The sequence below is a fragment of the Tiliqua scincoides genome, chromosome 4 (assembly GCF_035046505.1).
Source record: "Tiliqua scincoides isolate rTilSci1 chromosome 4, rTilSci1.hap2, whole genome shotgun sequence".
Taxonomy (NCBI): Eukaryota; Metazoa; Chordata; class Lepidosauria; order Squamata; family Scincidae; genus Tiliqua; species Tiliqua scincoides.
The window spans coordinates 2,059,570-2,074,566 of record NC_089824.1 but is presented as its reverse complement, the minus strand read 5'-3'; the positions used below and the strand labels follow the sequence as shown (position 1 = coordinate 2,074,566).

The following is a 14,997-nucleotide window of genomic DNA, read 5'->3' as shown; positions in this document are numbered from 1 at the left end:
GGCAATTGACATAAGCTTGTTATGCAGATTGAATGGAAATTTTTCTGTGTGTACATAGACATTAAAAAGACAGCATTTACTGCATTATGTTTTTAATTGTGAGCCACCTTGAGTGTCCTTCAGTGGACAGAAAGGCGGGACATAAATTTCTAAAATAAATAAAGTTATCTCTTTAAAAAAAATAATCAAAGAAAATGACTGGCGTAGCAAATGCTGTTGGAATATATCCGTTTGAGTGCATTGTAATTCTTTGATTTTGGGTGTCCTGTGTTTGGAGATCCTGGCTTCCTTGTGCTTGTTGAGTACTGCTTTGTTCCTCAGTTTTTCCTTTCTCAAGTGCTTTTTAAGTGAAGCACACAGTGTGCGTTACCCTCCACAGCCAGCCCAGAGGTGCACATAACTTGTTCTTCTTGTTTCCGCAGCACACAGTGAGAACAGCCAAGGCATTCCAAAGCCATTTGCCCAGAAGGAGGAGATTCACTTCCATGTGCAGAGGGCTGTGGATGAGCTTCCTCTTCCGCCTGCACCAGTAGAGCCTCTCTACAAGCTAGGGCAGGATGGGAAGGTGATAGGTAAGACTTTGAGTGGGTAGCTTGGGTCTCCCACAGATATTATCAATCATCTGGGGAGGGCAGCTTGCTGTGCAGCCTGTTTCAGAAGTCATATGGCACAAACCGTCATCCTCTATGAGAACCAACCAGCCCTTGATCATTTGCATCTGGTCTTATGCTGTGATTCTGTTTGGTTGCACCAGCGGAAAGCATAAGGTGCACATGACATGTCAGGATTTGTGGTGCTGAAAAGCACATGAATCCTGAAGTAAAAGAACCTAAGTTCTAAGTGGGCAGGAGGTCTGGTCTAGAGGGCAGGAGGTCTGGTCTAGAGGGTAGAGCCTCCATTTGCCTGAAGATTAACATCCACAAGGTCGCCAGTTCGAGGCCACCGGCACCGTGCGACCTTGAAGCAGCTGGCAAGCTGCAGCTGAGCTGTTCCATCTGCTCGGAGCGTGGGAGGATGGAGGCCAGAATGTTAAACCAGATCGGAGTGTAACAGCTTGAATGTGGTGGTTCTTGAAAGAGAGAACCTTCTTTCAATTTGTAAAAATCCCTGCGTGGATTTAATAAGCCTGCCTGTGTAAACCGCCTTGAATAAAGTCTTGAATAAAGATCAAGAAAGGCGGTATACAAATACTGTATATTATTATTATTATTATTATTCTAAGTCACACTCATGCCCATACAGAGCTGTGCCTGAAACCTACGTATCACATCTCCCAGACCATACGTGGCACCTTCAAAACCAGACCCCACCCACTTCCAGGGATAAATCCCAGGAGCTGTAGCTTTCAACCCTTCATCACTGATCTACTGAGAATGGGGGAGAGAATACAAGGTTCTCCTTACTGTAGTTACTGTTGAAATTATGCTGCAGCCTGTGCAACAAGCCCCCCACTCCCATTCTCCCTTTAGGTCATCATGAGTGTTGAATGCTTGCTGTAGGTGGGCATTGGTGTGTGGCCTCTTACCTTATTGGACATGTCTTGTGTTTTGTGCAGACACCCCTTCTGAAGTGTTTCAGGCGCTGACTGAACTGGGCTATAAATCTTTCCGACCTGGACAAGAAGTGGCTGTGATGAGGATACTGTCAGGTAAGGCAGTTTGCTAGCTCTAAGCAGGACAGAAAACTTGCTCATCTCACTGGAAATATAACTTGAAGGAAGCCTTGACAATTATTGCTGGAGGCTGAATTTTAACTTGCCAGAGGTGACTTTCCAGGAAGGACCAGGTACCCGACTGCATGCAGTACTTTGGTTTGTGCTGGTTTGCATTCCATGTGGTACCCGAGATGAGTGCAAAGGGATAAAAGTTACCTACCTTTTCCTGGATCCTCTTTTGGGGAGCCACCATGATTGTCTAAGTCCTACCTTTAACCACATTCTTCTTGAGCTATGAGATCCAGTTAATGCTCTAGATATGCGAGTGTAAGGTCTCTCTAGTGGCCCAATGAAAAGGCGAGCTTCACTTGTGTGATCTGTGGGGCCTTTTGTTCAGAGTCCACTTGGGAAAGGAAGAGAATGTGGTACCTGTTTCTTCTCCATCCTCTCCAGGCAAGGGATGGGCCTATGCCGCATTCATTTGTGTGCATGATGAAGCCTGGGGTGCTTTGTGTGTCAGCATGCATCCAGAGCCTGGTGAAGTTCCATCCTTCCTCTGCCTCTGTTCTTCTGCACAAGGAGCCATCATGCAGCCTGGCAAGAATCCTGTTCTCCACGCTGATTTCAGCACCACCCCTGTAATAACATAAGAACAGCCCCACTGGATCAGGCCATAGGCCTGGGGTCGGCAACCTGCCATTCTGGAGCCGCAAGCGGCTCTTTGAGCCTTCAGCTGCGGCTCTGTGCGGGGCCAACCCGTCCCGGGGCAGGGGCTTGCCCCTCCCGCGACACAGCCGCCGCTCACCAGCCTGAGCATACAGGCTGCGGCTGCGCCCCATAGGAGAGGGCGTGAATGGCTGGCGGAGCAGCTCCTCCGCCGAGAGCGAGCCCCCGCCGCCGCATGTTCCCGAGCCACAGCCCGAGCACACGGGCTGCAGCTGCGCCCCATTGGAGAGGGCGCAAACGGCTGGCGGAGCAGCTCCTCTGCTGAGAGCGAGCCGCCACCTCACGTTCCCTCCTGCCGGAGCCGCAGCCCGAGCCTGTGCGTGTCTCCTCAGAAGTAAGTCCCATTGAACACCCTGATGCCCCCCCCTTTCCCACAAGCAGCCCTGACCCCAGGGAGCCAAGGCAAAAGCAAGCAATTGAGTGCAGCTGCTCTATCCTCCTCCCAAGCTCAGGGCACAATCCTGTGCGTGTCTCCTCAGAAGTAAGTCCCATTGTGCTTGCTCCCAGGAAAGTGTGCACAGGATTACAGCCTTCAAACTCCCCACTCAGCATCCCCCGTCACTCACTCACACTCTCACTGCTCCATTTCCTTCACTTGGAAACTTGAAAGGGGTTTGGAGACCCCTGCACCAGAGGGTATTCTGTATATGTTTGTATACTGTATGTGTAACATACTGTATATGTAGCACCAAAACATATTTCATTTTTGTGAAATAATCACTGTTAGTATGCCTTTTATTTTACGCAGTTTTGAACTCTTAGCTTCTTTGTTCAGGAGCACTTTTGTGAACAGTGTTAAGTAGTACTAAGTGGTCTTGTTCAGCGGTAGTATTGTGTGGAAAGGCATTTACAGAAGTACAGAAGTAAATGACAGTAAAGAATGATAGCATCCTTCACAAGCAGTTCACCTGTGCACAATCTAAAACTGTTGTTCTCCAACTGTGGGTCTGGACCTGATTTTTAGTGGGACCTCTAAGAGGGGAGTGTATTATATAACTGGGACCTATAAGAGGGGAGCGCAAACTATATATGCAGTGTTATCTTAATTTTAGATGTCAAAAGGGTTTTGTGGCTCCCAAGGTTTTATTTTTCCCAGAAAACGGGTCCAAATGGCTCTTTGCGTGTTTAAGGTTGCCGACCCCTGCCATAGGCCCATCTAGTCCAGCTTCCTGTATCTCACAGGGCAGTTCCTCACACTCAGTTGTTGACCCTGGGCTTCTGGTGGTCTGAAATTGTGCTTCATAGACCTCTTGGCAGCTGCAGCTTTCTTCAATGGTGGCTTGCTTTTCACATTGAAGAAACTGCTTCCAGTTCTGGAAAGATTGGGGTTGACTGCTTCTGTGCCCCTGCTGTGTTACTCTTACGAGTCTTTGGAGGTCTGGTCTCCTCCTATATCCTTAGCAATAGCTCACATGTTTCCCTTTTCTGCAGGAATGGGGAAAGTGAGTTATGGGGGAGAGCTCCCTTCCAACCTGCCCCTGTCAAGTGAGTGTTTGTTAGTGCTAACTTCAGTTGTGAGAGTAAGTGCACAGAAAAAGTATAGTGTAATGGGTAGATGGATCTCCTCTATGGATCTCCTCTATGGAGAACTCGTGCAAGGAAAGCGCCCTACAGGTAGACCACAGCTGCGATACAAGGACATCTGCAAGAGGGATCTGAAGGCCTTAGGGATGGACCTCAACAAGTGGGAAACCCTGGCCTCTGAGCGGCCCGCTTGGAGGCAGGCTGTGCAGCATGGCCTTTCCCAGTTTGAAGAGACACTTTGCCAACAGTCTGAGGCTAAGAGGCAAAGAAGGAAGGCCCATAGCCAGGGAGACAGACCAGGGACAGACTGCACTTGCTCCCGGTGTGGAAGGGATTGTCACTCTCGGATTGGCCTTTTCAGCCACACTAGACGCTGTGTCAGAACCACCTTTCAGAGCGCGATACCATAGTCTTTCGAGACTGAAGGTTGCCAATACCAATGGGTAGAGCATCCCACTTGGGCCAGGACATTCCAGGTTTGTATTGCTGCTAACCTGTGAAGCTCTTAGGCCAATCTCACTGTCTGCCTGATGTATCTCAAGGGGTTGTTAAAAGTATTAAATAGAACCTTGAGAAACTGTGAGTCTCCCCACAAAAAGAACAAGATAAACATGTCATATAATCAGTGAGCTGCTGAGGCTTCCTTCCTTGGAGAGCAGATGAGCACAGAGAGAGTCTGCACACAAGTCCTTGGTGAGGAGGAAGGTCCTGCCTGCTGTCCTCCATTCACTGCTTGGAAATATCTGCGTGTGAATGTGGCCCCACAGCCTCTAATTCTTCAGCTGCCCTTCCTGACTCTCCTCAGGCCTCTCTTCACTGGTGATCCTGTCAACAGGAATGGGAAAATCTTTGTGCTATCAACTTCCTGCATACCTGTACAACCAGCGGTCCACATGCATCACCTTGGTGATCTCACCATTGGTGTCGCTGATGGATGACCAGGTAAGTTCGCTTATGCCTTGGGAATGTGAGCTTGCTGTGATGTCTTGCTTCTGGTCCAGGGAGAGGGGAGGAGGGAAGTACTTTGAGCTCCAGATCTGTTTTGGTATCCACAGGAGTTTGTGCACTGATGAGTGAGTGTTCAGAGATTTCTCCGCAGGAACATCTCGCATCAATGGCATCTTCTTTCTGGATTCCATCTATCCGTTTTTCCTAGATTCAACATTGGCTGAAGTAGGGGGGAGTTGAATGAAGCAAATTTTGGAGAAGATCTAAAATCTGGTTTTCAAAATTTGATTTTGAGGGATACTTAAAAAAATAAATTGTTTTAAAAACCTACTCATTTTTTTGTGATTTTCTATCATTGTACTGAGTTTAGTACAGTAAATAAAACACGAGCATACAAAAGTACATAACTTAAAGTAAGAATGACCATCGGAAGAGAACAGGTGTCTGCTGACTGGGTTGCCAGGACCAGCCGACTCCCTAGCTCTATTCATCTTTCTAACTCTGACTCTCATCTTTGGATTCTCTGATACCCTGACAGATATCTGGCCTTCCTCAGCGCCTGAAAGCCGTCTGCATACATTCCAACATGTCCAAGGCCCAGAGGGAGGCTGCTATGGACAGGGTGAGCCAAGTGGCTGAGAGGCCACCTCGTCCTCTTGGGAACTGCAAAGCTGTCCGGTAGCCTCCTCTTGCACTCTTGCTCTTGCCTGTCTCTAATTTGGGGTTTGTACATCTGTGTTCCTCCCTCACATCATGGGGGACTGACTGTCTTAAAACAGTTCAGAAGCAGTATTTACTAAGGCTGGGATCTTGGTCAGCACAGACAATTGAGGTCATTAGAAAGTGGGATAGATTCAGACTAGAACAGAGCAGATGAAGCAATGGGAACCAATGCCAGGAGAGAAAAGGCTGAAGAAGTAGGCGAGAGACCAGGATTTCTGTGGGCCCTCTCTTGTTTGTTGATTGACCTTCTTCAAACACCTGTAGGGCTGTCATGTAGAAGAGGTTCAAGGTTTCTTCTCTGCTTCCTCAAAGGGCAGGTCTAGTGGGCTTTGGTTAGACTAGAGCAGGGGTGCTCAATAGGTGGATCGCGATCTACCGGTAGATCGCGAGGCAAAATGAGTAGATCGTAGAGTGCCGCCCCGCCCCTTCAGGTGCCTCTGGGAGGAAACGCCGGGAGTAAGGCCCATTGTACTCAATGGGGCTTACTCCCAGGTAAGTGTGGCTAGGATTGCAGCCTCACAGCCTAATCCTAGGCATGTCTACTCAGGAGTAAGTCCTGTTATACTCAGTGGGGCTCAAGGTATACCAACATACATTGTACACATAAATGTTGTATGTTATGATGGCGCGAACATTGTAAAAAAAACTCTGGTAGATCTCCGGGCCTTGCTGGGTTTCAAAGTAGCTCTCGAGCCAAAAAAGTGTGAGCACCCCTGGACTAGAGGATGATAGGGTTCTGTTGAACACTAGAAGAACCTGCTTGATGATAAGAGCAGTTTGATAATGGAGCCAAGTTCAGGAGGTGAAGGGGAACTCTCCTTCATGGTGCCTTCAGGCAGACTGGATAGTCATCTGTTTAGGATGCTGGAGGTCAGAATTTCCTGCACCAAGAAGGAGGATGGACTAGATGGCTTCCAAGACACGCTTCAGTCCCCAGAGTTTTTGACCAGTAAATTGCACACCACTTTATTTTTGTGTTATGATATGGGAAGAAAGTGTTTCCTCATCTTCATTTCATTGTTGTCTCAATGTTTTCGTGGAAATTGAGTACTCACCTGGGCCAGACTAAGAAGGTAAATGTTGCTCAAAACTGACTGGATTGTCTTTGCAGGTGAAGGCCGGGAAGGTTCACGTTCTCTTGCTCTCCCCTGAGGCTTTGGTTGGGGGAGGCTTCTCTGGCTCCTGCTGCCTCCCACGTGCTGATCAGCTCCCACCAGTGGCTTTTGCCTGCATTGATGAAGCCCACTGTGTCTCTGAGTGGTCCCACAATTTCCGCCCTTGTTATCTGCGACTATGCAAGGTATGGAAGCAGGTTGGAGACAGAAGCTTTGTGTTGCAGGGGATGTAAGGCAGGACGCATGGAGGCTGTCGGGCTGAGAAAAGTAATTTAGAACAAGGAAGGAATTAAACCAAGTCCTGCTTTGGGAGTTGTACAACAGGAGCAGAATCTTCTAAGAGTGTTGGAGAAGCCAGAAATGTGTTATAGAGAGCTTGGCTCCTCCACACAGTTTTGGCCGACAGAAGTGAGGAGTGAGCACGGCAAAGTGGCATCCCGAATGTGAAAAACTCAGCTTTAGCAGCAGAGGTTGGCGCAGCTGCAGTTCATGCAGCTGCCACACCTGTTAATGATTGTGAATCAGTGGCAGGATCAGGTGATCCTTGACACTTGACTAAGTGTCAAGTGGAGCTTAATGCTGAGTTAGGTTGCAAACCTTGAATGCATGATGGCAAATATGATCGTGTACAGAGTGCATTTCTCTCTCCACAAGGTATTGACAGCCACACATTTTTGGGGTTAGAGGAAAGGTTCTGGGTCAGATGAAGGACCTTCCATGTGGGAATGCACCCCCCCCTGGCTGAAATTAAGCAATCAACAGACATCTTACATTGGATCAGTTCTGTGTTTTAAGAAATGCACATTTTGGAATGTACACTGGACTTTTTCGAACGGCATGATGGAATCTTTAAAAATGGGTAATGTGTGATTGCAAGTCCAGGTTATTTTGCTTAGGTCCCTCAGACCAGTGTTTTCTCAAACTGTGGGTCAGGACCCACTAGGTGGGTTGTGAGCCAGTTTCAGGTGATCCCCGTTCAATGTTTATTTTTAATATATTAGACTTGATGCTACCATGATATGTGACTGCATTTGGAGAAATGTGACAGATATGTACTTTTAACAGGCTATTATGTACATGCTTTTAACAATGATAGTCACTGGAGCTTATTCTTGGGTAAGTGGATAGTCTGGGTAAATGTGGGTAGGCAGCCTTTGGGATGTTTGGGGAATATTTTTTAAACTGATTAGCAACTACTTAGGAAGGCTAGGAAGATTCTTCTTTATTTTAAATACATTTTTAAAGTTATTGTGTAAACTTTATACATTTATTTACTTACCTACTTAATTGATTTGATCGTATGGGGGTGTTAAAAAGTTTCCTGCTTGATAATGTCACTTCCAGCCATGACACCACTTCCAGGTTAATGACATCACTTCTGGTGGGTCCTGGCAAATTGTCATTCTAAAAAGTGGGTTTGAGAGATCTAAAAAGTTTGAGAACCACTGCCTTAGACAATAAAGGAAGGAGTGTTTGTGGGAAACTTGTACAACCATCTCTGAAAGATGTGCTTGGGATTTTAAATGTTATCTAATCTGTTGGACAACAAAATAACGATTCGGTGGAAATTTTTAATTCCAGGTTCCTGTGGCCCAGTGTTATAGACGTGAAATATTAGGGGTGTTAAAAGTTCTGTGATTTGAGACTTTCCTATTTAAAGCAAGTTGGAGTTTTTCAGTTAGTAGTAACTTTGCTGTCTTGCTCACACCCCTCTTTTCTATGGAGCCTGATTTTGTGTGATGTATCAGGGTGGGGGGCTTTTGTGCTCTCCGAGGCCTAACTGTGACACCTTTTCTGTGATAGGTTCTTCGGGATAGATTGGGTGTGCGCTGCTTCTTGGGCCTCACTGCTACTGCCACACTGTCTACTGCATGGGATGTGGCTCATCACTTGGGCATTCCAGAGGGTGAGAGGATAGCTGTGAGGTCTTCTGCTGTCCCTCCAAACCTGCATCTCTCTGTCTCTACAGACAGAGACAAGGACCAGGTAAGTCTGAGGACCAGCCAAGGAGAGAGGATGGGGGGTGAAGTTTAGAGTGTCTGCTGAACTGACAGCAGTTGGTTGCTTGAGAACATAAGAACAATCCCACTGGATCAGGCCATAGGCCCATCTAGTCCAGCTTCCTGTATCTCACAGCGGCCCACCAAATGCCCCAGGGAGCACACCAGATAACAAGAGACTTCATCCTGGTGCCCTCCCTTGCATCTGACATAGTCCATTTCTAAAATCAGGAGGTTGCACATACACATCATGGCCTGTAACCCATAATGGATTTTTCCTCCAGAAACTTGTCCAATCCCCTTTTAAAGGCATCCAGGCCAGATGCCGTCACCACATCCTGCAGCAAGGAGTTCCACAGACCAATCACGCGCTGAGTAAAGAAATATTTTCTTTTGTCTGTCCTAACTCTCCCAACACTCAATTCTAGTGGATGTCCCCTGGTTCTGGTGTTATGTGAGAGTGTAAAGAGCATCTCTTTATCCACTTTATCCTTCCCATGCATAATTTTGTATGTCTCAATCATGTCCCCCCTCAGGCGCCTCTTTTCTAGGCTGAAGAGGCCCAAACACCATAGCCTTTCCTCGTAAGGAAGGTGCCCCAGCCCTGTAATCATCTTAAGTCGCTCTCTTTTGCACCTTTTCCATTTCCACGATGTCTTTTTTGAGATGCGGCGACCAGAACTGGACACAATACTCCAGGTGTGGCCTTACCATCGATTTGTACAACGGCATTATAATATTAGCCATTTTGTTCTCAATACCTTTTCTAATGATCCCAAACATAGAATTGGCCTTCTTTACTGCTGCCGCACATTGGGTCGACACTTTCATCGACCTGTCCACCGCCACCCCAAGATCTCTCTCCTGATCTGTCACAGACATAAAAAAATAAGAGGGAAAAGCTGGAGGGGGAAGAGGGAAAATTGGTTGTCACAGATGCATGTATGTCTAGTCATCTATTGTGGATTGTTTGCAGAATGAGAACCTAAAAGCTGATTTACATGATATAACTTTTATTCATCAACTTAATCTGTCTGAGTTTGGCTTGTTGAAAACTTTTGCCCTGTGGCCTCATTCCTCTTCTGATCCATCCATCCAACAACACTTTCCTGTGTCATGTGACTCTTTTCGGCAATAGTCCCTGGCAAAGAATGCCAGATTCTGAAAAAAAGCAAGCCCCCATCATCAGAAACTGGAATCTGAATAAATAAGTTCCTTGCATGTTTGTTTTACTGGTTTACTTTTAAGTAATGCTTGTTGCAGAATCTAAATTTTCTGGTAATACCTTTTGAAAGGGTTTTCTTGGAGCAGAAATCCACAATCTTGGACTGAATGAGTGCTGAAAGAGTCCAGAGACATCTGTCTGTCTGTCTGTCTGTCTGTCATTCTTTCATTCTTTCATTCATTCATTCTAATTTCTGTCCTGACTTCAATTTAAAGCAGCAGGAGTACTAATCAAAACAACAATCCAGAACCACTGACTGAAATACAACAAGTGTTTGCCCTGCCTGTCCAGAACAAGCAGCACAAGCACCTCCTGGGGGAGTTTCTTCCAGCTCTGGGCCCCACAACCCAAAATCTGGGAAAGGGCCTCCAAAGAGAAATGAAATTCCTAGGCAGGTGCATGTGGGAAGAAGCAGTTCTTTAAAGGTTCTGGTCACAGGTCTTGCTTTGCTTTTTGGCTACACCCCAATGCTGGAGAACCATATGCAGGACTGGGCTTGTGCTGTGAGAGCATAAGAAAAGCTTTTCTGGATCAGGCCAAAGTCTCACCTGGTCCAGGTTCTGGTTTCCCACCAGTTGCTCCTGGGAAGCTCAAAGGCACACGTCCTCTTGTTGCTCCGCTGCAACAGGTATTCAGGGTGGCTAGTGATAGGCTTGTCCTGCATGAATTTGTCTATTATTATTAAGAGTAGTTACATACTGCTTTTCAGCAAAGATGTTCACAAAGTAGTTTTCGGGGGGAAATGAATGGCTCCTTGTCTCAAAACCTAATTAACTAAATTAATTTAGATCTACAACCTAATTTAACTAATCTATTCCCTCTTTAAAGCTATCTAAATAAACATCACCACATTTTCTAGTAGTGAATTCCAAGAATTAAGTATGCGCCTTGTGTTCTCTTATCTGTTCCTTACTCTCCCACCAATCCGTTTGATTGGATGACTCTTGGTCCTAGAGTTGCCCAATATGCATCACTTTACGCTTTGTGACATTGAACTGTATTTGCCATTTGGGTTGCCAATTCATTTCGAAGCACTTCACAATCTGCTTTGGTTTTAACCACCCTGAATAGTTTGGTATCATTTGCAAACTTGGCTACCTCACTGTTTACTTCTAACACTAGACCTTTTTTGAACAAGTTGAAAAGCACAGGTCCCAATGCAAACCCTTAAGCGTCCCCGCTTCTTACTTCCCTCCTTTGTGAAAACTACTCATTTATTCAGTGGCAGTTCTGGTAATTTTCCTGCCAGGGGCCACTCCCCCATTTGCTATCCCCTCACTGGAAGTGATTGCAGTGATGTCATTGTCACCGCTATTACTTCTTCGCCGCCTCCTCTCACACAACACCAGAACCAGGGGACATCCACTAAAATCGAATGTTGGGAGAATTAGGACAGACAAAAGAAAATATGACCTAGATGCTTTTAAAAGGGGATTGGACAAATTTCTGGAGGAAAAGTCCATCACGGGTTACAAGCCATGATGTGTATGCGCAACTTCCTGATTTTAGAAGTGGCCTATGTCAGAATGCCAGCTGCAAGGGAGGGCACCAGGATGAGGTCTCTTGTTGTCTGGTGTGCTCCCTGGGGCATTTGGTGGGCCGCTGTGAGATACAGGAAGCTGGACTAGATGGGCCTGTGGCCTGATCCAGCGGGGCTCTTCTTATGCCTGCCTCCTGAAAGTGGTGCTCAACACCTGGGCGCCACTTCCAGCTGCTCCAAAAAGCTCTGATGGAGCCTTTTGTGCCACTTAGTAGTGGCGCAAAAGGCTCCATCAGAGAACATAAGAACAGCCCCACTGGATCAGGCCATAGGCCCATCTAGTCCAGCTTCCTGTATCTCACAGCGGCCCACAGCGGCAGGAGGTCTGGTCTGATCTAGAGGGTAGAGCCTTCGTTAGCCCGAAGATAACATCAGAAGGTCGCCAGTTTGAGGACACTGGCAGCTCCCTGGACGGCTGAGAATGGTGAGACCTTGAAGCAGCTGACAAGCCGAGCTGAGTGTTTCCACCTGCTCTTAATGTGAGCAAGAAGCGTCTTGGCTGCCCTCCATGTGAGAGATGGAGCTGCTTGTCAGCCTGCGTGGGAGAACTGGAGGCCAGAAGTGAGACCAAACCAGGAAGATCCATTCTGAACTGTTGTTGGTTCTTGTAAACCGCCTTGAATCAAGTCAGAGGAGTAATCCGATGACCAGAAAGGTGGTATATAAATATCTAGTTGTTGTTGTTGTTGTTATTATCCTGGTGCCCTCCCTTGAAGCTAGAAGTGGCGAGCACCTCCTCTGAAATCAGAGATGAGCGCCACTTCTTTCTTTAAAGGGGAGGAGAGGAGGGTGGCCCTCAGATTGGCACGGAACTGCACTGATAGTTCTGGACTGGCCAAAAAAACGAGCGGTGAGGGGAGTGGGTTGTGACGCTCCCCCTCCGAGCATGGTGCCAAGCATGGTATTTCAGGAAGGCAGTACTGCTTCTCCCAGCTAGACTCTGAATGTCTTCACTGATTTCAGGCCCTGGTGAAGCTGTTGCAAGGGGAGAGATTTGGCAGTCTGGACTCGATCATTGTTTATTGCACCCGCCGAGAGGAGACTATCAGGGTTGCAGCCCTCATCCGCACGTGCCTCCAGGCTGTAAAGCTCCAGGAGCCTCCCAGTGCTGAGCAGCAAGAGGGTGATGAAGAGAACATTGCAGGGAAGAAAAAGAAAAAGAAATTGAAAGGTACATGGGAGGATTGGGAAAAGCAGGCTAGTAAACGGCACAGCCTGGAAGCACAGGAGTTGGTGGATACTCAACAGGTGGTTTCTTTTTATTCTTGTCTGCCTGTTTGATTGAGAATGCACTTGTCTGCTCCAGATTTAAGAAGATGCAATATCCTGTTAATATTCACCTAGTGTGACTAAGGGCGCAATCCTAACCCCTTAGGTCAGTGCTTTCCAGCACTGTCTTAAGGGCAGTGCAGCTCCGAGTTAAGGGAACAAACATTCCCTTGCTTTGAGGAGGCCTCCGTGAGTGACACCCAACTGCAGGATGCAGCACGCGTCCCATTGGCGCCACTATGCCAGTGCTGGAAAGTACTGACATAAGGGGTTAGGATTGCACCCTAAATTATGAAGCTGCTCAATGACTAGGAGCCCAATCCTACTTGTATGCAGTGCACACAGTGCACCACTGCCAGTGCAGTGCCCATCCGGGCAACACTATGCCAGTTCCACCCTCCCGGAAATGCTGGTGCAGTCCTTCCCAGTGATGCCAGGGGCATCCATGGAAACCTTCACAAAGCCCATCATCAATGGGACAGCCTCCAGATGCCGATGTGACATCCAAGGAGCCAGTCACCACATCCACATCCACCCAGTTCCAATGCTGGGAGCCAGAGAAACACTGCTAGGGTGAACTGGGCAGGGCAAATGCCATAGAAGGGGTGCTGCCCCTCACCATCCTCTTGGAAACTGCAGCAGGTGCACCACTGCCAGCTGTGGGAACATGCCACATATATGAGTACACGGCAGAAGGATGCCACAAAGCCCCCACCTGCTGCAGAAGCTGTTGTGGCCGGAGCAGCAACGAACTGCTAGGAATCACTGCACCCAGAGTTTGTCCCCTTATTCCACCCACCCCCAAGGGTCATCTGAGCAGAGCGAGGATAGAATGATAGCTCCCTCGGAAGAGAGCAGTCATATGAAAGAAACACACAAGTCTCTCCAGGGAATGGGATGGAATCGCTGAGGGGGGATTACAAGCTGGAAGTAACCCTTTTGCCAGGAGAGAAACTGGGAGAAGTCACAAGGCAAGCCTTAGCAGTGCTTGAGCAAAACAAGGTGCTAGTAGCTGTGCAGAGATGCAGGTTGGGAGCCAAGCAAGGCAGGTTCAAGCCCAGCCAAAGAGCTTGCCCTGACCAGCAAGGTGCTCGCCTTCTGCATGACTGGCCAGAAACAACTGCATTAGGGACACAAGAAGGGGAGTCGCAGACCAAATACTGCAGCCAGCTGCTCTCAAAGCATCCAGTGACAGCAGAAGAGGGGCAAAGACAGGCTCATTGGGCGTTTAACACCTTGCATCGCCACACACGGGCACACCTGGCTGGGAATTTGCAGCACACGAGCCTATTAGAGGGAGTCCTGCAAGCACAGAGAAGAGGAGGCAGTCGTTTATAGCGTGCACATGGAGTCTGAGCCACTGAGGCCTTTGTAGGTCGAGACCAGCACTTTGGTCTGTCATGGGAAGTCCTTGCAGATGCTGGATTGCTGGTGTGAGGGACTCTCAGTGACTCAGCCTTGCCAGAAGACAGGTCACTGCATTGGGCTGGCATGTGACATAGGGTGCTGCGGCAGCCCCCCCATGCAGCCACACCTGCACCCACCCAGAGTACGGCTTAGCTTCTAGCACAAAGTCCTGCCGTTGACTACTTCACAGCACCTTTGAGTTCTTGTTTGGGATTTAATGAAATTCAGTGTGTTGTTCTGCGGGTGTGGCAAAGGTCCTGCTTCCATCCTTATTCTCTCTCTCTCTCTCTCTCTCTCTCTCTCTCTCTGCATAGCTAAAAAGAACATCTGCCATCCACTGAAGTGGATTGCCGACGCCTACCATGCTGGCCTGTCTGCTGCTGAGCGCCGCCGTGTGCAGAACAACTTCATGTCTGGCCAGCTGCGGGTAGTGGTGGCCACAGTGGCTTTTGGCATGGGTTTGGACAAGTCTGATGTGCGCGGAGTGGTGCATTATAACATGCCCAAGAACTTTGAGAGCTACGTGCAGGAGATTGGGCGGGCTGGGAGAGACGGCAAGCCAGCCCAGTGCCATCTCTTCTTGCACCCAGAAGTAAGGCCTGTTGGGTGTCCTGGGGCACAGCCCTTGGGATTCTGGGAAGAAGTGAAACTTTCCTGCTTTGAAGCTAAATGCCAGGCTTTACATCTGCTCTGCACCGGCTTGTGTGCAGAGGAGTTTGTAACTTTTCGCAGTCAATGATTCCTCACTAAGCAGTGCTGCATGGGCGAGAAGGTGGGCAGGCGTGTAAGAGGTGGGACTAATTGTGGCATTGGTGGGAGTAAGATTTTTTCCTCATTTCTCTCCCTTCCCATCCCTGGGTTTCAAA

General features: G+C 48.0%; 1 protein-coding gene across 3 annotated transcripts in view; it reads left to right on the top strand.

Moving 5' to 3' along the window:
* The window catches only part of RECQL4 (RecQ like helicase 4), a 39,615-nt gene that overhangs the window by 12,370 nt on the left and 12,248 nt on the right, over positions 1 to 14,997 (top strand). For all 3 annotated transcript variants that reach the window (XM_066624122.1, XM_066624121.1, XM_066624123.1), the window contains exons 10-17: positions 423 to 572; positions 1,556 to 1,648; positions 4,710 to 4,846; positions 5,391 to 5,474; positions 6,687 to 6,875; positions 8,494 to 8,676; positions 12,419 to 12,626; positions 14,446 to 14,723. In XM_066624122.1, the coding sequence (XP_066480219.1) occupies positions 423 to 572; positions 1,556 to 1,648; positions 4,710 to 4,846; positions 5,391 to 5,474; positions 6,687 to 6,875; positions 8,494 to 8,676; positions 12,419 to 12,626; positions 14,446 to 14,723 (1,322 nt within the window). The remainder of the gene's footprint in view (positions 1 to 422; positions 573 to 1,555; positions 1,649 to 4,709; positions 4,847 to 5,390; positions 5,475 to 6,686; positions 6,876 to 8,493; positions 8,677 to 12,418; positions 12,627 to 14,445; positions 14,724 to 14,997) is intronic.